The following is a 25,360-nucleotide window of genomic DNA, read 5'->3' as shown; positions in this document are numbered from 1 at the left end:
TTGTACGTTTTAGTGGATCATCCAGATGATGACGGTAACACTCACATCTGGAACAGCTTACAAGAGCTGCAATGTCAGCGCTGATTCCATCGCTCATTCCCCGAGAGAAATACTTTGCACAGGCCTGCAGTTGCTTATTTGATCATGTTTATTCAGTGCTACCAGACGCAGTGCATCAACATATTAGTTCACCCAGTGTCTCAATTCTGTTCTCTACTTGTCCTATTTGGAAACAGCAGTGCTAACTACCATAATGCACCTGAAAGCTCCCTATTGTAATCTAAGGACATACTGTAAAGGCTGAATAGTGCTGAATGGCTTCATACCGCAGGGCAGATGAGGGATTGCTTTTCACTGCCTCTCATTAATTTTCAATAAAACCTTTGTGAGAAGGTTATCTACAAAGAGAGATCAGCACTTTTTTTTTAATGCGTACATTCTTCTGGAAATATGAGACAAAAAAGAGGAGCCAAGTACAAAAGACCACTGAGAGAGAATAAGTAGGACGGGAGTTTACATTTTCCATGTAGCAGCTGTTGTTTGCTGTGACTTCTGGTTAAATGTGTTACCCCTGAGCATATGTTGATCGGAACGCAAAGTAAAGATGCCGTTATAGTGAATGAAACAGAAAAATAAATACAGTAGGACTCACAAGCACAAATAAACACGTCAAGCAGTTTGCTTAGCAGTGTTTTTACAAATATAAGTGGATACACAAAAACGCGCTCTTACATCCAAAGCCACCGACTGCTTGGCCCAAGACTTTTTCACCTGGTCGTACATGATGGTGTTGTTGATGCCCAGTCCACAAAAGATCACAAATGCCTAAAAGGATAAAACAGAGAAACTCCCATGGTTTCCAAAATGTTTAGAGAATTGCTAATGCTGAAAAAAATACAAAAGCAATTGTAATACCTCAAAAAGACGCTGGTCTGCATCATCAAAGGGTTTCCCATCGAGCCTGTTCAGCACTTGGGCAACACCTGTTACACAAAATAAGTTTACCCATACCAACAGCATAGCAGTAATGCTTTAAGGTTGATACTGGCAGACTAGTATCAGGATCAATATTATGAATTATTAAAGAAAATTAAGGGAAGAGGCAACAATAGTGCACATAAATGTGGTTAAGAAACAAAAGTCTGCAGTGCAGCTATCTCCTGTGTTAAACATTTGGAAATCAGTGAAAACAGAAGAATAAAATGATTGTTTAATAGTGCTGAAGCTGCAAAATAGATAATGTTATCTTTGACCGAAAATCCAGTTATTCTCCACAACCCTGTAGTGGGGTTTAACAAAGCAGTCTTTCCTTTTTAGACGGCTTCTCTCATTGTCTAATCAAAACAGAAAGAACTCCGGTAATAAAGGAGAACATCCAATTAATACAGCAACTCTTATTTCCACATCATTACAATTTTTATTTATCTGCAGGAGGTGAAAGAAGCCTGTCAATGGGATTATGTGTTCATTTCAATGAATAGTGTGAAAAGAATTTACAATGCAACTATGATCAATTTTCATTTTGGTGCCATTAATTTTTAATGCATGGCAAACATTCTCTAAAATCTAATTTTGCTCCTTCTGTATTGAGCTTGTAATTTGTGATGAGTTGCAGCATAGACAAGCTAATTGGTTTAACGAGGCTATATTCCTAGTGCCACAAGTGTTTCATTAAAAAAAAACACACACACACTATCACAATGATTACAGCACTAATACGGGTTTTTACGCAAACGACTTATGGTCTTGTGTGACTGTACCGTACAATTTATTCACTGCTCTGGTGGTGTCAAATTTTGCTTAGAGCTTCACAAAGCATTGGGCCAGACCTGAGCTGCAACCAGCTCAGCACTACATTAATCCAGGAGGAATTACAGTGTATCAAAGAACTAACCTAAACTCAAAGTCAACTTCATCCAGTAACTGGCAATGTTACATTTTGTGAAGCAGCAACCAGAGCACTGTTAACCTATCCCTCTAAGAAAGCACATTTTAAGTCAAAGCTCCACTTGATTGGCTTAGAACAGCAATTATAATGCCAGTTTTTTATATACATTTACCTACAACAAAGAGTTTCTGCTGGTCAAGAAGTTGAATGAAAAAAAGTTTTCCAATAATTTTCCTTATAATTTAGATTGAATTCCAGAGGTTATTCATTTTAGCTCCTGTAGAACATCCCAAAAAATAAATGAATAAATAAATAACTGTTAGGAGAAGGAGGCCTTTAGTGCTAAATGCTAAATGGAAACAAATGAACTGCTACAGTTTTAGATGCGGGGATAGCGCCTGTGCCGATTCTTTGTACCATAACAGATGTGTTTAAATCTTCTACCCAATGCAAAAATCCCAGAAAAGGTGGAAACAAGCAACAGTGCAGCAATGAGCGCTTGAGTCTATGGCAACTTTCTATAAAGTGGAATCATGTCAAGTCAGATTTAATTTTACAAAACAGTTTTTAAAAAAACAGCTGATCCTGTAAGTGCGGCTGAAATAATAAAACAATATAAATCAAAAGCAATCAAAACGCAGTCTGGTTTAAAAGCCAAAGTATGAAAGTGGGTTTTCAAGCGGCTTTAAAAGTTTCTAATGTTGGCGAGATCCCGATGTGATGTGAAGAGGCAGTTTGTTACACAATTTAGGAGCAGCTTCTGTGAAGACCCAATCGGCTCCATGTTTTATTCTGAACCTCACGACAGCTAGGAGCATCTGTTCACCAGACCCCACCGGTAAAGTGGGAGCATGCAGGGGCAAACAATCAGTGAGGTACGCAGCACCAACCCAGGCAAACACTTAAAAACATCCATCCATCCATCCATCCATCCATCCATGTTCTTCCGCTTATCTGGGGCCAGGTCAGCAGCCTAAGCAGAGAAGCCCAGACCTCCCTCTCCCCAGCCACCTCCTCCAGCTTGTCCAGGGGAACACCAAGGCATTCCCAGGCCAGCCAAGAGATATAATCTCTCCAGCGTGTCCTGGGACCGGTACAACATCCGCATCACTGCGGCCGCAGCACCAATCCGTCTGTCGATCTCCGGCTCCCTTCTCCTGTCACTCGGGAAAAAACTAAGAATAAAATCTTAAAATCAAGATTTAATTTTGAGAATCATCTGCATAAAAAGGAAGTGAGGGGCCACGCTTTCTCATGATTGAACTTGGGCCAAGAACAGACACCTGAGGAACCCCACATAAACTGAAACGCTTCTCCCAGTTAAATACAGGGATACTATGGAAATAAAGAATTTAGAAATTGGTCCAAAGTTGGGTAGAACTGTTGGGCTGTGGTTTTTGCATTTTAAGATTGAGAAGGTGCTACAAACGTGATTCAGACTTCAGACAAAACTACGCTGTCAAAACACATACTACACAAATAAATAGGTAGTGTACACAGTGTACTACATTAAAGGGACTAGGGATTTAAGTATAATAAAAAAAATGGTTTGTTCTCTCTGTTTATCTGGATAGCAAAATAATTGTGTTTTTTTTATAAAAAGATATTCATTAAATTCAGGAAATTAAATCATTAAAAATACCTGGTGAGCCATCTGCTTTTATTAAAGTCAGTTTCAATGATGCATAATATGCTAAGATGGATTTCACTAATCATTATTATTGTTAAAGTATTTATTTTGCTTATATTTTGAATGAGTCTGCTGGAACCTTGCGGATGACACAAGGGCTTTAATTTTTCTAGCTGAATGTAGCCTTGATATAAGAATTTCATCTTCTGCTGCTTTGTTTGTATAATGGTTTTTCACTCCAGATCCTCAGGTGCCACCCACACACTGTGTTTCTTCCTCACTCTTTGTGTTCTTCTTCCTCTCCCCTCCCTGACAAATGCACTTACACCTACGCAAAGATGCACACAGGTCTTCACCAACCATCTGCACCAGATATGCTGATCACTTTGCACTCAAATAAAACTAATGGCTTCCCGCGTCAGATCTCAGTGGACTGAATAGAGCCGCTATCGTCGCTCCTCCTTGCAATATCCAGCGCCAAAGCCAGACGAGAGATCAATGATTTATCAGAGTGTCAGTGTGGTGTTAGCCTGGGGCTGATTCACAAACACAAAGCACGCTGCCAGAAGAAGGGAACCACCTCTAAGTGTGGCGTGATGGTGCAGCATGGAGTTAATCATGCAGTCTCGGCTGGACAAATTTTCAAGCCCTCCCCCTCTTATATTCTCTGCCTTATGCAGCAAAAAGGTGCATGCCTGTGCAGTATTAGTGGTAATGAAATTACTGCAATTGAACACAACATGCAGCCAAAGGTATGTGGAATGTGGTGGTGTTTTATGGCTTGACTTCTTGCTATTGGTTCCAGCTAGGGACCCTTCTACAAATGACTTTTAAAATGATATTTTAGGACATTTTGCATTCCTTTGTAGCAACAGAAGCTATCCAGAACCTTAGTAAGTGCCTAAAGACATCCTTTAGTATCTAATGTCATTCAGCCACACCAGAAACTTTTAAACAGAAGAATTTGAGAATCTAGAAGATTTTTTGTGTATTAACTTACCGATAATTTGGTGGTTGCTGTTCCATATAGGGACACAAAGCACTGAGCGGATATGGAAGTCAGAGAACTGGTCTGCCTGCAAAAAGTGGGAGAATAAAACATTGTAATTATTCTACATAAAATGTAAATAATAAATGTTTATTTACTTTATTTAAAATGTTTTCATTCTCTTATGTGATCAGTGTTTTGGGTTTTTTTCCTCATCAATATCATGAAAAAAATGAGTGAAAAACCTGTTAAATTTGCTTGTAGTTATAATTATTCTTTATTTATACAGTGCAGTTTAAAATAGTCCAAATATAAAACGTGAAACTGATGTACTGCACAGAAGTTTATAACTATAAGCCATAAGTCTATAGCTATTGCTGTAATAGTTCCGAATCACTTTCTTTAAAATCTCCACTTTGGGGCAAGGACATGGACAGAGGATGTGCACTCAAAGGCCTTTAAAACAGATTACAACTATTCTGAATGGCTACTGCATTAAACTGATGCATTTGAGACTGATTTTAAGAATATGATTTTATTGTAAGTGCGGCATTGACAGAATACTTCTGTTTGGAAGATCAAGTGCAGTATGCACACTCAGCTGGACACTAGCCAGACTTTTACCCGCCAGCTACACTCTCCATCACCGAAACCCAACGGAGTATTTCAGTTAGTGTGAAAGTGTCTTAAGTAGAGCATTTCCTGCAGTGCAATGAGAAAGAACAGCTTCGGAAAATGTACGTTTATGTGTGCAGAGAGCTATAAAGACATTTTCAAGAGGCTTCACCAGCTCAAAAAACTGGCAGCCAGTTTAATCTGTATGAGCACTTCACTATTGTGTGAATCCAGGTTAAATGTTAAACTTAAATAAGTTGCTTAATGTGAAAATTATTAGGAAACCATTGTACATATACACAACATAGCCATGTATTTGTCCCAACAGATTGTCAATGTGGAGAACTGTAATGTCTTCAAGTGTCTGACGTAGAAAATTTGCTTCAGACCAGCTAACATGTGCCATCGCATGACTGCTCACAATGCTGTGAAACTTTAAAAACAAAATCATTGTTTGCCACCTGTCCTACTTGGCAGTTTTGGCTCCCCGTGCAACTTCCTTCTGTTTTTCAAGTTTTGAAACAGTGAGTTACAAGATATCTTTAGGACAGAGAAGTGGTCAGAACAGGTTTATCCAAACAAAGCAGGGCCACGTGAAAAAGGCCAGAAGTGCACAAGGAAACGACTCTGAAGAGCACAGTGGGCAGATTTAAATCAGGTATGTTTTTATTGGTCTCAGCTTTTTGAATTCACGTTGTATATAATATATCACAATGCAAGACAATCACAGCAGGTGTATTTCATACAAGTCCCACAAATCATTTCACCTTTTTTTTTTAAATCCTAGTGATGTGAACTTTAGGAAGTATGTTACTGTGTGGTTACCTCAGCATCAAAGCGAGGATCCTGATAGGCGTCACTAATGTTTACAGGCAGTCCTGTGGAAGCCACCAGCTCCGCAATGCTGTTATTGATGAGCCAGTCTGAGTAAGATGATTTCTCCATGCTGTCTTTGAAACTATGGTCAGAAAAAAAAAAAAAACAAGATAGATGACAAAAGACACATCATGGAGAAAAAGTTCTCAACCAGATTTGTTTAATTAGACTGTGTGAGATGAGGTGAGGATATGTGAAATGAATCCTTGTGACCTAAAGGTTCAAAGGTTCAGTCCCAAAAAACTGCTGTTCAGACCTTTAGAAACAAGCTGGCTTAGGGGGAAAGGTAATGTAGTTAAAACAACTTGTTTCAAGCCGGGGAACAAGCCAGTGTAGAATACATTTATAAAGGATTAACATGAACTGTGGTTCACACATAGCTGCTCCAGCAGAGTCCAAGAATAAAACAGGGAGCTGGAAATGAGCACAGGTCAGACCCCCTTTATACGCATTTAGAAATGTTACAATAAGCAAACAATCTTATTTTTAGCTACTTGATTTTTAAAAAGTAATGAAAGTAATGAAAAGTTAAGCATACAGTATGAGCTATTTTCTGATTAGACGGTGCCCCCACTCTCTGCCAGACACCTGCATCACTATTCAGACTGTTTACATCTTATTGCAGAGTGCCATCACTGAGTTTTTACTTTCAAATATGCCAAAGTAAATGTTCAGTGTGGCTCATTTTGTCTTTTAAGGTTAGAAAAAAGACGGAACGACACAGATGTCAGATCTTTTGGATCCCTTTGATCTAGCGATACAGCTGTGTGTAGATGTGGAACCACAGCACAGCAGTAATAAACCACATGGGTGTGATGGCAATCTGCCTTACCTCCTGTTTCTTTTTTTTTTACTATGTTTCTCTCCTAATTCTCTCTCTGTCTTCCTCGGTTCATCCCTCTCATAAAGGAACATTGTCCTTGTGGGAGTAGCTGGGGATTTTAGGCACATCAGAAATCTTACAGTATCCTCACCTTTTGTCACCGAATGCATTTATTTAATTACACACATAAATTTCCCTAGCTCTCTTGTTACTGAGATGAGAGCCTTTAGGAAGAGGTGCTTCAGGAATTTGTGCAGTTTTATTTACAAACTGGCTTCATATTTAAAATGTGACAGTAGCAACACATATCGGAGCGTGCAGTCAGAAAGAATACATTTCCCAGTCTAGCGGCTGAAAATTTCTTTCATCATCGCTAATTTTTTAATATTGGTATTTCTTGTGTTATGATATTTTTAAATTACTGTTATAGTTACTGTAACTACTGCCTCAAAGTGACCATATCAGTTACAGCAAGTGCAGGACTTGGGGGGATAATTTGTCTTCCTTTTCAGCCTTTTTTTTTTCATCCATAAACATCCTACGCAATATTAAACCTCTCTTTCTCCACTCAGCCATGCCTAGCTGTAGAGAGAAGCTGCAAAACCCAATTAAGCAGGGCTCCCACAGTATGCCTTCTATTCAGAATCCGCATATTACTCCCACAGCACTACATAATAGTCAAATTTTATACATATTTTTTTGTCCTTGATGGACGCTCTGCAGATTCAAAAAGGCTCTGTGCCAAATGCACAGGTGCCATGTTGCAGATATGACTATTTAATGAGAAGGGTAATGGTATGATGAGTGAGGAAATGGAAGGGAAAATTATGGAGGGGGGGGGGGGGGGGGGGTTGTATGAGGGTTTTTTTTAATCAGGCCAAATGTTACCGAGGTGCTCTGAATGAAACATACCTGCTTTCAGTGTCTGCGCTACACTTAGGGGAGAGCAGCTCGAACGACTTGGTGAACTTCACAACCTGAAAGATGCAAAAGGGAAGAAATCACAACAGCTCATGGACATACAAAGTATTTACTGGGGAAAAAGGGGGAAAACAGAAAACAAAAAAACAAGAACGCACATGCGCAAATGCATTGACATATATGACAGGACAGCAGAGAGAAAAACAGTACCGGTGACTCAATGTCCTCCAGCAACTGAACAGAGCAGCGCTCGCACTTAAGCAGTGTCTGTGCACGGTGCATGATCTTCCTGACAATCTTCTCCAGGTCAGTCTGTTCTTCAAACAGGTCATTGACTACTTCCAGGAGTGCCTAAAGACCAGTGACAGAAAACGTTACCACTGGCATTATTCCCAACAATCAAAGGCTGAATAAAAAAAAAATCGGTCAACAGGTAATAGTGATGACCCTTTGAATAAAGATGTTTTGCCTCGCTCAGCTATTGAAACTTGATTATTATCATTATCTCTAAATCATAAACCAACAGCACGATATAATATGATTACTTTGCCCAATAAAAGAAAATTAGGCCCTTTATCTTAGCGAGTGCCAATCGAATTTAATACACAACCACATAAAAATCATGCGGTTTCTTCTCTACTCACTGAACTGTGCACTCATTATGTTCTCTTCCATCACAGATCAATGCCTGTGACATGAATTAGTGCATCTCTTAACGGCCCCTAAGAGATTTAGATCATGAACCAGGCCCCTTGCTGGATATGCGCCCATCCCCCTCCACAGGTCCACAGAAAATGTCCAGACAGGGCTGCATGCTGCTCTGAGATTCCCACTGCAGTGGCAACAAGTGGGCTGCTGCTGATCAATACTCAGCCTCAATGTCAGCATGAGGGGGGAGGAAGTACCGCTGATCCTAGGGGTAGGTGGGGATTATTATCTTGGTTGGCCCTGTTGCCCTTACCCGACTCCTGTCATACTCCTTCCTTGAGGCGGCAAATAGCTGGGCGTTGGAGATTGCAATACCACAGAAGGGCAGGTACATCTGCAGCACCTGTGGACATATTCAACAGATTTGCTGACTAAATAAAGCAACAGGTTTGAAGCGCTTGTTGAGATGAGACACATAGCCCCCACATTTAATCTTTGAAACTAAACTGTAAGACTTCATGAAACATCGTTTGAAGTAGGAGGTATGCCACAAATAACACATTATTGTTGTATAAAAAAATACAATATAATATTAAATCTCATTTGACTTATACGGACAGTTTGTTAGGTACACCTGTTCCACTGCTCATTAGCACAAATATCTAATCAGCCAATCACAAGGCAGCAAGTCAGTCCATTGGAATATGAAGACATGGGCAAAATGCCCTGCTGAATTTCAAACCGAGCATCAGAATGAGGAAGAAAGGTGATTTAAGTTTAAATGTGGCATTATTGTTGTTGCCAGAAACTGCTCATCTACTGGTATTTACCCACACAACCACCTCTAGGGTTTACAAAGAATGGTCCATAAAAGAGAAAATATCCAGTGAGCAGCAGTTCTCTGGTCAAAAATACCTTTTTGATATTAGACATGAGTGGAGAATAGCCAGATGGCTCGTAGCTGATAATTAGGCAACTCAGATTAGCACCCATTCCAACCACGTTAAGCAGAAGAGCATCTCTGAGCACACAACACACGGATACATACCAGATTTCACTCCTGTTAACTAAGGAAGCTGAGGCTACAGTAAGACAACACAAAAGCATGAATCCATCCTGTGATGGTTCAGTCTGGTTTTGATGGTTTAATGATGTGAGGGATATTTTTTGGCACGTTTTGGCCCCCTTAGTACTAACTGAACATTTAACATTTAACCAAAAGACAAAAGTTTTTGCTTGTTTGTAACTCTTCTCTTTTAGCATTAGGAAATTAAAACACAAGTAATATTTTCATCCAGGAAAAACTTAGCTGTTAAATTAAATTGGAACAAATAAGAAATGGCCTTTCATTGGTGTTATTACTTGCTAGGACAAATAAATCAATTCAACTGACATTTTACCATTTGACCAAATAGTCTGACTTACTGTGCCTTGGGCTCATAACATGAATTCCTTATTTCCCTCATATTTTCTTCACATAAATAATGTAATCACTTGATGTGGTCTGATTGCTGTAGCTAATATGTATGGTATGTATGAACTGAATTGTATTACTGGTTCAGAGTCAAACTACATTCCTTGCTTCCTTACCACAGTTGATTCATAATGAATATCAATACGCACCTTACCTGTATAGAAAGTGCAAAGCAGCGGCTGCAGTGCTACAAAAATATGTCTGTGATGTGAACGTGCGGCTTGAATTCTATATGACCGCAGTTCTCCAACAATGTGGCCTTATCGGTGTGACACTCAGCCCCATAACATTAAATCAATAGAATTTAGGTTGTGTGCTTCCTTGCGCTGCCTCTTTGTTTAGTTGTCAATCTTTAGCATCTGGCTGCTGTGTAAACAATACAATCAGCACAACAGACCCACCAATATTTACCAGCCTTCAGTGTGACCTGAGGGTAGGGACATTACAACAATACATGAATGGGAAGTTACTCAGCTGTCGCCACTGATACAAGGATATCGCTTTCATCTTTCAGAAATTATAATCTATCAGTTCCTCATCAGCTGCAAATGAACATGTGGAGAACACAATGCTAAAGCCTGTGGAAAACTATACGCCTGTACCTGTGGCCTACATGGAAAATATTCTTTTACGTACACCGTCGGTTCACAGCACTTCTGCTGCCATGTGAGGTGATAATACCACCTGATGTTACCTACTGAAGTTCAAACCAAGCAACAGTCTTGGGAAGAAAGGTGATTTAAGTGACTTTGAATTTCTTGAACATGACGGTGTTCTTTGTGCCAGATAGGCTCATCTGAGGTTTTTCAGAAACTGCTGATGGGATTTTTTTTTTTTTGTTGTTGATGCCAGAGGTCAGAGTAGGATGGCAACATTGCTTTGAGCTGATAGGAAGGCAGTGAGTAACTGCAACCAAGGTGTGCAGAAGAGCATCCCTGAATGCACAATACATTTAACCTTAAAGCCAATGAGCTTCAGTTGTAGATGACCACAGCAGGTGCCACTGTTGGCTACGAAGAGGAGGCTGAGGCTACAATTGATACAGGCTCACCAAAAATGTTGCCTTCAGGTGGCAGGCAACATCCTGTCTTGTATTGACCATTCAGACTGGTAGTGGTAGTATAATGGTGTGGGGAATATTTTCTCTGCACAGTTTCTTCCCCTTATTACTAAATGAGCATTGTTTTAACTTTACAGCTTGCCTGAGTATTGCTATTGACTAAGGTGGTCCCTTTGAAGCCACAGTGCACCCATCTTCTGCTGGCTCCTGCTTAAGGTTAGTGGCATATCAGTAACTTCCTAGTCTGTATTACAGTGGTAGTGCTACTACTTTGAACCACTAATATAGCAGAAATTGATTGGGGATAATGTAGTGGTATCGAGTGTAGTGGTATCAAACCTATGTCCTGCTGGATCTGGAACTGCAAAGAAGGTCACTTTTTCTAGACCAAGGGTACCAAACATTAGGCCCGGGGGCCAGAATGAGCTTGCAAAAGACTGCAATCTGGCCCACTGGGCAGCTTTGGAAAATGTGAAGGGGGACCTCAATTTTAGTTTTACAGGTTTTTCTACTGATAAAGACCTGTCCCATGGTCAATCTTACTACAAAATTGCCAAAAGGTAATAGATAAACAATTAAATGACATACTTCTTGTTTCTTTCACTATCTATTTAGATCGTCAGTTCTTAAAACTGGACCATACCACAGCAGTGGGTTTCCAAAGACATTACCAATGACTTGCAGGTCAAACTACTGTAAGGTGGTCAATCCAAGGAGGTGTGCCTTTAGTTTACAACAGCAAAAACTGAAGCTGTTGTGTTTTCCTCTCAGGCTGTCCATCGTCTTGTATGACTGTAGCGTCTTTAGGTTACCGGCCTGGTATACTCAAGATCAAATTCGGGCTGTATGTGACCCATTACTTTGGCATCAATACTCTAGTGACTGAGGAGTAAATTAATGGGGGATTATTAATTAATATTCAAAATGGCTAGAAATGCATAGATTTTAAAAAGATAGCCTGAAAGAAGTAAACTATGTCACTCATCTGTTGAAACTCTGCAGGGCAGAGTTATAGTCTTGTGTATTTATAATTATCGCGTTACGTCAGTAAACGTTAAAGTGTAAATCCTCTGCTGTCCCATGTCCTGTTGGTGTGCATGTTATGATACATTAACTACATGTTAAGCCACTGTAATTAAAGACATATTTAATCATAACGTGACACGAAAACTTACTCAGTCATGCTAATGGGTAAATTAACTTTATGCACTTCATTCAGTCATTATACATAATCCAGTGCCTTGTGCAACTGTTTTCAGATGCAGAAAACAGATGATGCTGAGCAATGAGTTCATACATAATGTATTTCAGCTGTCCTATGGAATTCTCTAATAATGATCTTCCAGAAAGGCAGTGGCCATCAATAGCCCCAGCAGGAGCAGATTCATTAATGAGCAGGACTTGGGGGATGTGGCTATGGATCTGCCTGTGGAACTAACAGGCATAGCCAAGAAAAGCACTGCTTGCTCTAATTACATTCTGTCAAGCAGGCCATTATACAAGGTTGCATTACAAACAAGACATTTTTTTGCCTAGAGACCTCTGGACTGACCAGTAAAGAGCGGTTTAATAACAAAGCTAACTGGCCACCGCCTCAGGGACTGTCAGTTCCTCTAACCTCAGTGACTTCCTTCTCTGTAACTGGAATTTCAAATGAGAGAAATCAAGGGGAATTACACAGACAATACTTTTTGTCTCCATTTCTCTATGGATATCTTTTAAAGTTGCGCTTTAAAGCTTTGCATGTGTGAAAAGAGGAGACAGTTGTTGTTTTTAACGAGGTTTGTAGTCAGTGACAAAAAAGAAAATTTCTCCTCTTCCCTGACATTACATGGATCTTGATTTACAATAAGAAAAGAACTACAGATTCTTCACTTATCTTAAATAGAAAAATATATTAAATGTATTCATTCAAGCAACAAGTAACTCACTGAGGCTGAAGTGCAGTTTGGGATAGAAAAATGGACTTTGTGTTCCATCAACCAGAAAGCTGATTTAGTGATTAAATCTACCCATAGAGGCATCAGGTGCACTCTATTAACATCAGTGTGCTGCCACTATATCTGGCAAGGTGGTTTACACATGCTAATTTCTTAGCTGAGAAAATTAGAGTAATCAGTTATCATTAATAGTTTGGAATTCAGAATGGAAATGAATTTACTAATTAACCCTAGAGCATGATTTTGTATCCATTCAGAAATTTTGAAACATCCTTTTCTGGCCGCTTATACAACCAACATATTCCACCTGCCTGTGGAAATTAGTTCAGATGTTTTATTTGTTTTATTTTTATCTAAACTTTGATGGAATTAATAAGCAGGTTAATAACAAACTGTGAAATATGAGGATTTAAAAAGGAAGACATAAACTTAACTTAGTTCTCTCTTCACAGACAATGTAACTGTTATCCTCAGCTTTATTCTGCTTTGTTCACTGGAAGGACCCACAGTCTTCTAGTTTTTACTCAATACTACACTTTCTGTACTTTAAAGGTTTGCACACTTTTTATTTGTCTGACACAAACACTGCTTTAATTTAATCTAGTACAGGTTCCACTGTTACCGACATGTTGACCTCAACAAGTCAGACATCCCCATCACAGGTTTTATTTTATATTTTTTTTATATACTCATAGATTAGTTTGCATACAAAAGGTGAATGTAGCCAATGTCACATCATTTTGTCACAGCATTTTGTAGAGTCGTATTCTGAAGCCTCTGATTATGAGTATTTGCCTATACTGCAGCAACTTGTCAGTCACATGTACATGTCTTAAATAGGGATGGACCGATCCGATATTAAGTATCGGTATTGGTCCGATACTGACCTAAATTACTGGATCGGATATCAGAAAGAAACAAAAAATGTAATCGATCCATTAAGTATCACAAAAGCATCTCACAAAACTTGCGACATGACGTAATCCAACTCATGACCTTAGCACGTCGGAGAAGTATGCCTCGCGTGATAGAGCGGCTGCGGTGTGCCAGACCTGTCGGTGGTCTCCCTGAGCATTTGGAGCCTTGCTACGTGCTTCCAAACCAGCATTTCCTCTCCGACAAAGCTATCCCAGAGAAGTAAAGCAAGTGTGTAAGTTCGTCTCTGAATGTTTGTAAAGCATTCCCACGTTAAGCTTAACAACCGATATATGGAGCAACTGCCTCTTCTTCTCTCCCTCCCTCTACTGTTGCTACTTGAAATCATGAAACTGATCAATGATCAGCTGATCGGCTTTTCTGTCGCGAGTTCTGTCTCTCTTGTTTGTTTTTGGCCCACTTTTGCCAGAAAGAGGAAACCAGCGGATGTTGCGCTAAACAAGAGCAGCGCGTTCAAGCTTGATAAGCTGTTGTTAGAATTTATTTAATATTACTTTCCACACCAGGATCCTTTTCTAAGTAGCTGACGGCTGGTAACTGTGCAGGGGCGGTTCTAGCAAAGTTTTGCCAGGGGGCCAGGTAGGGCATTAACAGGGAAAAGGGGGCACAAAGAAATACTTTTCTTTCTTATTCTCATGTCTAGCTTTTAATAAATAATTTTCTGAATCTTACAACAAAAGTTTTCATCTGATGTAAAATGTATAGAAAAACAATTTTATTGATTATAAAATACACTATATCGGATTCATATCGGTATCGGCAGATATCCAAATTTATGGTATCGGTATCGGACATAAAAAAGCGGTATCGTGCCATCTCTAGTCTTAAAGTATAGCCTATGTTGATATTCTGGAACCATAATGTACCAAATAAGCATCTTGCTGCATAAAAAAGACTTGAAACTTGAAACTGTAACCATAAAATCATAGATGAGGTATTAAAGCAACTAAGAAGTATCATTTGATCCTAAACTTCTACACAAGTGGACTTTTGCAGGAGTCACATCCTGCTGGATGTTAGAAATAATGCAAGTTTAAGGCTTTTCAGACCTAGAATCTACATCCATCTTTTATATACAGTTTTTCTTCTCAGACTGACCTGGTGCAGCTCGCTCCCTTGCATATAAAAAAAAGTAATGTGCATATATTTAACACTGCTGTTGCCATCAAAGGTAGATAACACAGTGAATTGTTAAACCAAAGTCCCCAGAAAGCATAACAGAAGACTAATTTTAACCAAATATGATGACTGTTAGATAAACATGATCCAGTATTATTCCTGGAATGTCAGAAGACAGTCGGATAAAGAACAGAATCAGACCTTTTGTTAAACATCTGAAAAAAATATTGAAGATTACATTTTTCTCATCAACTGTTTATTTAGTGGCTGGGGAGGCAGGTCTCCTTTTACTGTGTGTGGGTCACCCCTGTGCAGTATACACAGAGTTTAATACAGCAACATGCAAAGATTTAAGAGGATTTCTTGTGATAGTTCCCTTCTTTTGCTTTGCAATGAGCAACTCTGGTATGATGCACTCCTTACATTTGATTTGATCTGATATCCTCTAGGATTTTTTTTTTTTTTTTAATTAGGTGCCAAGCTGAAATTGTGTTCTTTGTTCTTTAGCTGCAGATTTACATTGGGAAATTGTATGAAAGTGGTTATTAACTGAAATGCTTTGAGCCAATTTGACAGGGAATTTGGCAGCCAGAGGGAGCACTGTGGTGAGGGGGGGACTGCTGTTTGACAATCAGCTCACACAGATGTTGAGATATACTGGCAGATGGAACCTACATGGGAGAATTAATAAAAGTTAATTCACAAGAATAACACATTTCACATCGGATGTATTACAAGGCATGCGAGACAAGAATCAAGAAAGTAATGCAAAATATAGAGATGGAAGGATGGGGTCAGTTTGCACTCTTAAATTAAGTCGGTAGCCAAATTCCTTTGCAGAAGATAATGAGACACAGCAATTATACATGGGCTGAACCATTTTCAGACTTGCCAAAGGTCTCAAATCTTGAATGACAGAACAGAACAAATTTAAGGCTGTTGGGATTTAAAACCAAGCATGTAATGTGTTCAAAATCCTGTAAATTTTCAGCACAATCATTTAAGGATAAACGTAAGCTTATGTCTCTAAAGGAATCTGCTTCGAAAGGTATGATACATTTTCTTATTACAAGGTCTTCCATAAAAGCAGGGCTGCAGCTGTGCTGTACAGGGAGCTTGCTGTGTTCTCTGACGCTCACATTGCATTTCATTACTAATTCAGCTGCAGCCATCCCAGGCATTAGTGTGATGTTAACGAAATGTGAAACATACTCAAAACAAGGGAAATGAAAAAAAGAATTCCTAATCTGCATCTATTATAAACAACGCATCGAGTCTGGAGATGTAATTTTGACGGCAGAGCAGCAGTGGAGGAAAAACATACGACAGATCATTTTTGCCACAGTGAAACCTGACGCTTAAATAAAAGCACAGCTAGCTTTGTGCTTTCATGTTTCATCTTTCCTCTCCTTTAGGGGCTCGTGCAATAAGAGAACAAGTCGCTGTATCGGCTTTTCACCGCCTTCCTGCTACGTCTATTCAAGCGCGCTGATGGACTCAACACGTGCTCCTCGTGTCTCTCTGACAAACGATCATTCACAAACAGAAGGCTATCTGGATCACTGTGGGAGATGTTGCTCCCCTGACAGCTGCTTGAAATTTAAATATTACATTAACTCACTGACAGCGATGGCTTTGTGCTGGGGCTGAAAACTTGACCAGTGTGTTTACTAACCGATGGAGTAATATCCTGGATGGTTCTCATCCAAGAGTCTGCTTTCGTCCTCTTGAATCATCTTTAAGTAACTTGGCTGCCCCAACACTGCCACAAATCCCACGGTGCTGCCGTTGGCAACCATTCAAAATCACACAAATGGCGCAGTCCAAAGGGGTGACAATAAATTAATTGCTGACACACTGGATATTCTACTCAGCAGTAAAGTGAAGCATTAACCAATGCGAGATTCTTACCAGCCAATACTGGTGGTATTAACACAGTGCCCCGGCCCTTTACATCATACCGCCTTGGGAAAATTTAATGACAGATGACTCAAACTTGGTTTATGGATTCAGACAGTGGGGTTAATTATTTAAATAATAAATACTGAGTCAGTTTGGACTCAGGAATGAAGACAGAATGAGAAAAAATGATCTGCTGTTTATCAGATTACATATATACACTCACTTTTGCATGTAAAATATGCCTTAATTCTTCATGGTACTGATTCAAAAAGGTGCTGGAAACATATTCACAAGATAGCATCGCATAGTTACTGCAGATTTGTCAGTTGCACATCCATGATATAAGTCTGGTGTTCATGAAGCTAGTTTGAGATCATCTGAACAGATCAGAAAGGGATGGACATGGTCAGCAACAATACTCAGGTAGCCTGTGGTGTTCAAAAAATGCTGTTTGGTACTAAGAATCCCAAAGTGTGACCAAAAAATATCCCAGACACTATCATACAAGGCATGATGGACCCAAGTTTTCCTGTTGTTTACGCAAACTTCTGACTCTACCATTCAAATGTCACAGCAGAAATTGTGACTCATTACACCAGGTAATGTTTTTTAGCCTCAGATTCCTGTTCTTAGCTGAAAGGAGTGTGATCTTCATCTGCTTCAAGGTGTGGCAGGCTGTGTGTTGAAAAGTTATTTTGGTTGATGCCCTATTCACAAAGGGTTGCCACGCTGGATGGATCCACATTGTTAATTTGGAACATCCTTTTACACTTACATAATCCTCCAAAGGATTTGTTTCAACTCTCAGGCTCAAGCCAGAAATCTTTTGCATTTTAGGTGAGTGTGCTAACTGGTTATTTGAGCTACTTTTCCTTTCCTATCAGTTCAAAGCTGCTCAAAGCCGTCTCCCTCTGACCTCTGGCATCAACAACATATTTTCTCCCAGAGAAATGCCGCTCACTGGGTATTTTCTCTTTTTTGGACTATTCTCTGTATACCCTAAAGATAGTTATGTGGAAAAATCCCAGTAGGTCAGCAGTTTCTGAAATACTCATATCAGCCCATTTGGCAGAAACAACTATGCCACATTGAAATGAACATGAAATCATCTTTCTTTCCCATTCGGTTGCTCAGTTTGGACTTCAGCAGGTTAGAGTTGAACTACTGCCATGTGATTGGCTAATTAGATGTTAAATTAGATGTGTTAATGAGCAGTTGAAGAGGTGTATCTAATAAAGTGGACGATGATGTCTTCAGTTAATGTTGTTTGTCAAATACTTTATGACAAGGGATGATAGAAGCAAGAACAGCTGTGACAACATTACATGACCTACATTCAGTATTACAGTATGTAACATGATAATATTTACTGTTGTTCATGTAAAGGTAATATCCATTGTGATGATGGCAGTTAGGCATTCGAAGAACCCTGAATTGAAATGTGACCATAAACATGGCGTGTGTATTAAAGATGGAGATGTGTGTAATTAATGTAATTTTTTGCTTTTGTTCTTCCTTGGCTTGCTGTATTTATAACATGAATTAGCATGGTATTTGTTCAAGTGCTCTGGTGGGATGAGGCAATAGGTGTTTTATCATGTCAGTACTCTGGACTGAGTCGTTAATAAAGCCATTATGTAATGCAACTTTGCACATGTGCAGTAAAAGTATGAATTTCATTGAAAAAAACTTTTCAATGTGCAAGAAGCATTTCTTAAAGCAGATTTTACTAGTGACTCGGTTGTAATATGGCCTAGTCACCCTTTAAATTACAGTTTTATACATTTTGACAGAGGTTTAAAATGCCAAAATAACTGAGAGGAAGTGTTTTCAAAATAGATTCCAATCACTTCTACTGGCGTGGCCTACATTAAATATCATGATATTTTTAAGATGTAGTTACTAATTTCAGGGTTTTAAGCAGTGTGTTAAAACATTAACAATGATTTTCAACTGAAGCCAAGCAAGATCTTGAGAAATTAATCAGTTGTAATAACATTTAAAATTCCAAGATGTACATCTATTGTGTCATCTGATAATTAAAAGTAATTTAATGAAGCAGATTTATTTATCAATTTAAATATCAAAAACAGAATGGAGGCTAACTCTAAGTTTAATGTCACAGAAACTGAAGAATCACCCAACAAACTGGAGGGAATGGAAAAAAAACTGTTCCCTGTTTGTAGGTCACAATGCAAAACAAAACACGAAAGGAGGCAAAATATGAAGAAAAAAACATCCTGTTCTTAAAATCTTTGCAACTGTAAACTCATGAGTGTTGCAGCGCTGACGGTAATGAAAAATGACAGCTGGCATCGCTACAGCCCTGCTGCTTGTGTGCCGCTAACACCACAAAACAGTGTCTATGTACCAAAAAAAAAAAACTGAGTAACATCCCTGAAATGCCACACATGAATCATAAAGCATGAGCATTACTTCAGGGCTATTCTTTCATCTGTACTTTACTTCAATGTGCTGCAATAATAACAAAAAAAAGTGAGAGTTGGAGGCCTTGCTAGCAGCTCTGTAAAGCCATGGTTAAGAAGCGCTATCATTATCACCACAGTTTCCTTGCAATGGAAATTATAACATGCTGATGGTTTGCAGGTTTACTATTTTCACAGTCTACCTGCAATGTGTTCACATTGTAATCTTTTCTCTGGTGTTAATACTGTTACTTTTGCAGGTTCAGGAAATCCAAATAATGGCACACTTGAAATTTGATCTGATCATCGTGCAAGAAAAGTGTGAATGAATTTGAATTGATGGCAACCATGGTTTTTGTGATTTCATCATCAAATCCTCTCTTTTACTATCTGCGACTAAATATGGGATTTAACAGATTTTTTCAGATCTTGTATTCAGTTTTTTATTTAAGTCCTATGAAGCATACCAACTTTTATGAAAAAGGCTTGCATGTATGTATTGTTGAATTAAACTATGGAACAATAAACTGGCTTCTTCTTAACTATAATAGCTGTGTTCTTGTTTTGTTTTGTTTTTATCAATAGATGTAAAACCCTTTTGTTGGACAAAATGCCTGTCCCCACGTGTTTGAAGGCATTTTTGAGACTCAAAATTGGGTTTTAGTGTCAGGGTTACAATTAGGTTAAGGTTATGTTTAAGCTAAGGCTTAGGGTTAGGCATTCATTTTTGATGGTTAGGAATAGGGTAGGCAGCAAGGGATAGCATTATGTCACTAAGACATGAAAATAGGACTGTGTGTGTGCATGTGTGCAGGTTCTAGCCAAATATTCTAAAAATGTTTGTGCCAAATCTCATCGCTGTTCATACAACAGCTTTCATAAAACATCAAGCCAGTGACCAGGTTACTAAAGTGATCAGGTGACATCTTCAAACACGAAGGAACCATATTTCATGCCAATCCCTAACCTAGATGTGGACGTGTTATACAGGATAATCAGAAACAAAGACAAACATGTCAGTCTAGTGCTTGAGAAGAGGTCACAGGATCTCTGCAGTTCAACCTGCCATGTGGACCAAAGAAGTGCACAGGCCAGTTGATGTAGCTCTTGCACAATGTTACAAGTGTGGCTAAAATTCATGCCCAAACTACCATTTTACCCCATATGGCTTTATTTGTTTCACTGTGATTAAATGCAGTCTGTCACATTTCCTTCTCTTGCTTTGCCAGTCTATGAAATGTAACATTAGGATTTAAGCACATAAATGTGTTATTTCATCTTTGCAATAATTTAACAAAACAGAATAAAAATGAAATAAACAGTATGCTTTTATTGAGATAAATTACCGATTCACTGTGACTTCCCATCCTTTTACCCACAAGCATTGTTTCTATTTATGTAAGAATGAGAAATGGTGTGATCGAAAACTGCCCCAGATATTATTTTTATTTGTGTAGTGCTTTATAAAGTCATTTGATTCACGTGCACAAAGTTCCTGTGGGAAGGTTTAGTGGTGTAAGATGTAAGAAAACAGGGAGGGATCAAACAAAGAACAAACACATAAGCTTATTCTGCACACACCAGGGAGGATGCACTGTTTTAGAGAAGCATGTGTGTGTATGTGTGTCTTCTTTACTCAGTACTTATGCTCATAACTGTAATGATTAAATTACCTTCTCATCATCTTCAGTGAAGAGCTCTCCACTTGAATTCTTGTTAATGGCCTGAGCAACTCCAATGATCTCTCCATCACTGTTGCGAATGGGCATGCACAGCAGTGACTTGGTTTTGTACCCTGTCAGCTTGTCAATTTCATCGCTGAACCGACGATCCTGCAAGCCGTAGGCACAGAAGAAAAGACACAGTGTAAGCACTTGTTGGAAAAGAGCACTTGCTTCTTCTATTTTTCAGATGACGGGGCACTAAACATAAAGATCATGACTGCGGGTCTACAGGAATGTCAGTTTGATGGACATCTGCCGAGTTTGGAGCTTGTTCTACAAAAAGTAGTAAAGTAGAGCAATGTGGTGAGGCATTAGTGTAAATGTTTGGCCAGCCATTAAGACTTTTACATCTAAAAAGGCTGTTGCCATTATTAGGCACCTTTATGTAGTTGTTGTATTAAATCACAGTGGACTTGAGGGGGGGAAAGAAAAAAAAACACTTTTTTTATTACTCTTATGTGATTTGTGTGAACGTGTGGTTTTGGCCCAAGCTATCAGCAGTGCTCTTGTTCGTCAAACTGTGAGAGATAAAATGAAAAGCTGCACGAAAACGATCTGACTCACTGCCTGTGACAGATGGAAATGCACAAAAACACATGCACACAGAGCAGAAGGCACCTGATAAGCGTCAGGGATGTTCACTGTCTCCCCGTGCTCGGCTACATAACCAATGATCCCTTTCCCCCACGGCACTTGAACTTCGTCTGAATTCATTGAGGGTAAAACTGTGGTGCCTGCGTGCACGTCAAAGAATTTGGACACTAGCGTTTGCTTGTTGCCTGTTCCCTCCACTAAAAACAAGGAGCACCGGTCTGCATCCACCATAATGCAAACAAACACGAGGATCTTGTAGCTGAGACTCGTTAGATCCAAGTCGTTTGATATGTCTTTTACAAGCTCCAGGAAAAACTCTCGCTCGTTGTGTTCTTTGAGGTAATATTTAAAATCCACGGCTGTGGAAGGGTACTGGGGGATGTTGACTCTGGACTCCAGCAGTGCGCTCAGTATGTGCGCAGTGGTCGGGGGCAGAGAACTCGCTTTCCTCAGCAGTGCTCTCCTCCTCATGCTTGTCAGCGGCTCCTGCGCCCTGGTATTAACATGTTCGTCGTATGTCCTGTTGATGTTGATTGCCTTGGATCTGGCGAAAGTTTTACGCAGCTCCTTCTGAGACGCTCTCCGCTGCAAACCGTCACATTTGCTCGCCCAGCTGTCCTTGCACGGGTTGCTCTTCTCCTCTCTTGTCTCGGCCGGAGCTGAAGCCGTTGGACTTTTGCTCGCCTGGTGATTCTTGAGCCATTTCTCCACCATGCTATAATTCCCCTTTCTGTTCAGGTAATCCTCGAATAACTCGGGATGCGAGTCCAGAAAAGTTTCCACGTCAGAGAACAGCATCTTTGACACTGCCATGTCTGTTCTTCAGATGGTCCTCAGAGAACCAAATCCATGAAGTCGCGCAGAGAAATATCATCTATGAGGCTTTGCTGGGGGGTTGAAGACAAGAATCGTTTGACAACTTCCAAGGTGCAGTACGCTTGGAGCATCCCTGGAGCTTCGGCTACATATCCAGCTCCACTCTGTGGCGATGGAGACTCCCTTTGCGCACCAGCATATTCCTCCACAGCATGTCCACGCCGTTTTCACTTAATGTAAGATCATTTAAGCAGATCTAGGTTAAGCAGCGTGGACGCAAACTGATGCTCGCTGGGACTGCCACGGGCTTTGAAAAGACAACAAACAGCAACTACCGAGCGTTACTGTCGTGTGCGTCTTCTAGTGTGCAAATGACGCTGGCTGTGGTTGGCTCGGTCCCACTGATGCTCGTTTCGTCACACGAGCAGGAGCTCAGGGTTGCTTCAGTACGCAGCCCTCTGGACATCTGAACCGTTTGGCCCCTATTACAGGCTCCAAGTATGAAAACGACGAGGATAATACTAACTTCTGTCCGTCCAGCACATATTATACAGAATGCGTATGGTTACATATGCAATAAGCTACACAAAAATATAAAACAGTAGACTATAATGGTAGATTTGTTGCACACTGTTCATAACTTTCAATATTTCGGATCCGCTCCAGTTTTGTAAGGCTTATCTGAAGCAAAGGAACCCCATGTGGGTGAATTAACTCTTTAACATGATTCAAATACAATGGATCTCTGTGCATTCCACAAAAAAGGCTTTTCTGTGATAATCAATGAGTGACAGTCGACTAAAAAAGAAGTTATTCATGGCATATATTAAACATCGTCTGCAGCGGTCTGTGTCATTTAGTTATGTAACCGCGACTTTTATCGCCAGTGAGCATGCCAGATACTCAAATTCCTTTATACTAGTTCCTCTGTGAGTAGGTGTGTAATTTGAACACTAGGGGGAGTTGTAGTCCACAACTTGGACAGTGATACAGCTACCAGCACAAATCTGACTCCTATCATGAGCACCTCATTGTTCAGCAATCTGAATTCAAGCGTGAAACCTCTAGATTTGATAAGCAAGGTTAACTTCGACATGCCTTTATCTGCTTAACATGACCCCTACAAATGCATTCTGTCTTTTTGGCCAGTATTTTCGTTCTCAAAATGTGGTCAAACAACTCAGAACAGGTTTCAAAGTGTAGCAGGTTTTTTTCTTAAATAGCTTCATATCAGTCACAGCATCTTAAAGATCACTTCAGAGTTCCTTGCTTCTCTCTCCCCACTAACAACTCAAATCCTAAAACTAGTGTCCCAGTGTGTCATGTTTATTCAGTTTTGTGATAGAAATCCTCAACATCCTCTGGCATATAAGACAATGAAGTACACCACTCTAATCTTTATTTGATTGACAAATCAAGTGTATCAAAGCCTGGCATTCTGCCTCCTCAGCATTTTATGATCTCGGGCAAAACAAAGGTGAAGAAATTCTCATTATGTTTAGTGTTGTTTTATTCAAATTCAGAAATGACAAAAAGACAGCTGAGGTAGGAATCAAACCAGAGAAGGCACATTCATCCTTAGAACAGACACCTCTTCAAATAACTTGATAACAAAACAACAACCTACTCACCCCAAAAAATAATGGACAGTTAAACTTTTTTTGGTCCCTACATTATGGATGCACAGTATATTATTTAATAATTTATGTCTGAAACCTGTTCAAACCAGGAGATATTTAGTCCACATCAAGTAAACCTGAGACAATGGCGACAACTTATCATCCCAGTGCCACCACAACTGATTGCTCTTTTGTCTTATTTTTTTGGGGAAAAGACAAGTCCTGATATCTTGAACAGTTTGTTAAGGCACAAAGATTGCTAAAAAGGTGCACCGATATGGAGATCTTTATGAAGTTGCCGATTTGAGATACGCTATAAGGTCAGCTCGCTCAGTCTTCTTTTTAATGCCAGCGAAGATCATCTTTGTTCCTGGAATGTATTTCTTGGGGTTCTCCAAATACACCATCAGGGTTTCCTCATTCCAGATAACCCCTGTTTTAAAGTAGGCGACAACAGGGGAAAGTAAGGCTTAAAATCAAGTTTGTGTGATTTACAAGGCTGGTTAAAGAGTGCATGTACACAGAGTATTCACCTTTGCTCTTGTTGGCATCTGTATAAGTGTACCCCTCTGCCTGGCCGGTTTTGCGTCCGAAGAGGCCCCAAAGGTTGGGTCCAACCTTATGCTTCCCACCATTCTCCACGGTGTGACACTGGGCACACTTCTGGACAAATGTCTTCTTGCCCCTTTTCAACGTCTCCAGTCATTTCTAACAAGGAGAAAATACAGGCTTAGAACAATCACAGTATAACGGTATACACCAATTCAGCCACAGGGGGGAGCTCACGTGCTAGTTGCGCAACTATGCCCCTGGGGGCGTTACCAAACTGGCTCTCACAGTATTGCTAAATTACACCGCTCCTATCAGGAAACCAAAGACAGGTGTTTAAAAGCGCGTTTGCTATCCTCTTAAAGCAAATTATTCCAGTAAAAAATATCAATACCACCTCACACTTGACATCTTATTCCAAGCTAAACCTGTAGCTATAACGTCATATATCAACCTTACATAAAACATACCAAAGTCCATATTTTAAATATCACTGACTGTACTGTAATGTAATGTAATGTAATGTAATGTATCTAATGTGTGTTAAACTCAAACAGCTCCTCAGATAAGGAAAAAAAATCAGCTAGAATATCGTCTTTAAAGACATCAACCGGCGCTGGAGCACGTTTCATGTTAGAGGACCGACGCAGACGGATTTGAATCCGTAAAAAGGTTGTGAGCACGAAGAACAGAGAACAGCAAACCTCACATTTCAGTAATTACCGTTTACGTTTACGTTCCGCGCACAATGAAGAGACTTGCAGCTTCTTGAATTTAGTCCCCCTGCCGGGTTCTGTCACACCCGTTTCACG

General features: G+C 39.7%; 2 protein-coding genes across 2 annotated transcripts in view; both read right to left on the bottom strand.

The window, feature by feature from the left end:
• The window catches only part of pde11a (phosphodiesterase 11a), a 46,824-nt gene extending 23,194 nt beyond the window's left edge, over nt 1-23,630 (bottom strand). The window contains exons 1-9 of the mRNA XM_040028057.1: nt 21,589-23,630; nt 20,920-21,078; nt 8,703-8,792; nt 7,952-8,092; nt 7,733-7,797; nt 5,947-6,079; nt 4,519-4,594; nt 916-983; nt 733-825 (exon numbers count right to left, since the gene is read on the bottom strand). Of these exons, the coding sequence (XP_039883991.1) occupies nt 733-825; nt 916-983; nt 4,519-4,594; nt 5,947-6,079; nt 7,733-7,797; nt 7,952-8,092; nt 8,703-8,792; nt 20,920-21,078; nt 21,589-22,377 (1,614 nt within the window). The 5' untranslated portion in view covers nt 22,378-23,630. The remainder of the gene's footprint in view (nt 1-732; nt 826-915; nt 984-4,518; nt 4,595-5,946; nt 6,080-7,732; nt 7,798-7,951; nt 8,093-8,702; nt 8,793-20,919; nt 21,079-21,588) is intronic.
• Nucleotides 23,631-23,872: 242 nt separating this feature from the next.
• LOC120731179 (cytochrome c-like) lies at nt 23,873-24,701 on the bottom strand (the record flags this gene model as incomplete). Its single annotated transcript, XM_040028061.1, has 2 exons — nt 23,873-24,432; nt 24,533-24,701. Coding segments are annotated over 2 exons (315 nt in total), but the record flags the coding sequence as incomplete, so codon positions are not given.
• Between the last annotated feature and the right edge of the window lie 659 nt (nt 24,702-25,360).

Source organism: Simochromis diagramma, unplaced genomic scaffold (genome assembly GCF_900408965.1).
Source record: "Simochromis diagramma unplaced genomic scaffold, fSimDia1.1 OVJJ01000343.1, whole genome shotgun sequence".
Taxonomy (NCBI): domain Eukaryota; kingdom Metazoa; phylum Chordata; class Actinopteri; order Cichliformes; family Cichlidae; genus Simochromis; species Simochromis diagramma.
Note: the sequence above shows the minus strand (reverse complement) of the source record. Positions and strands in the feature narration are given on the sequence as shown.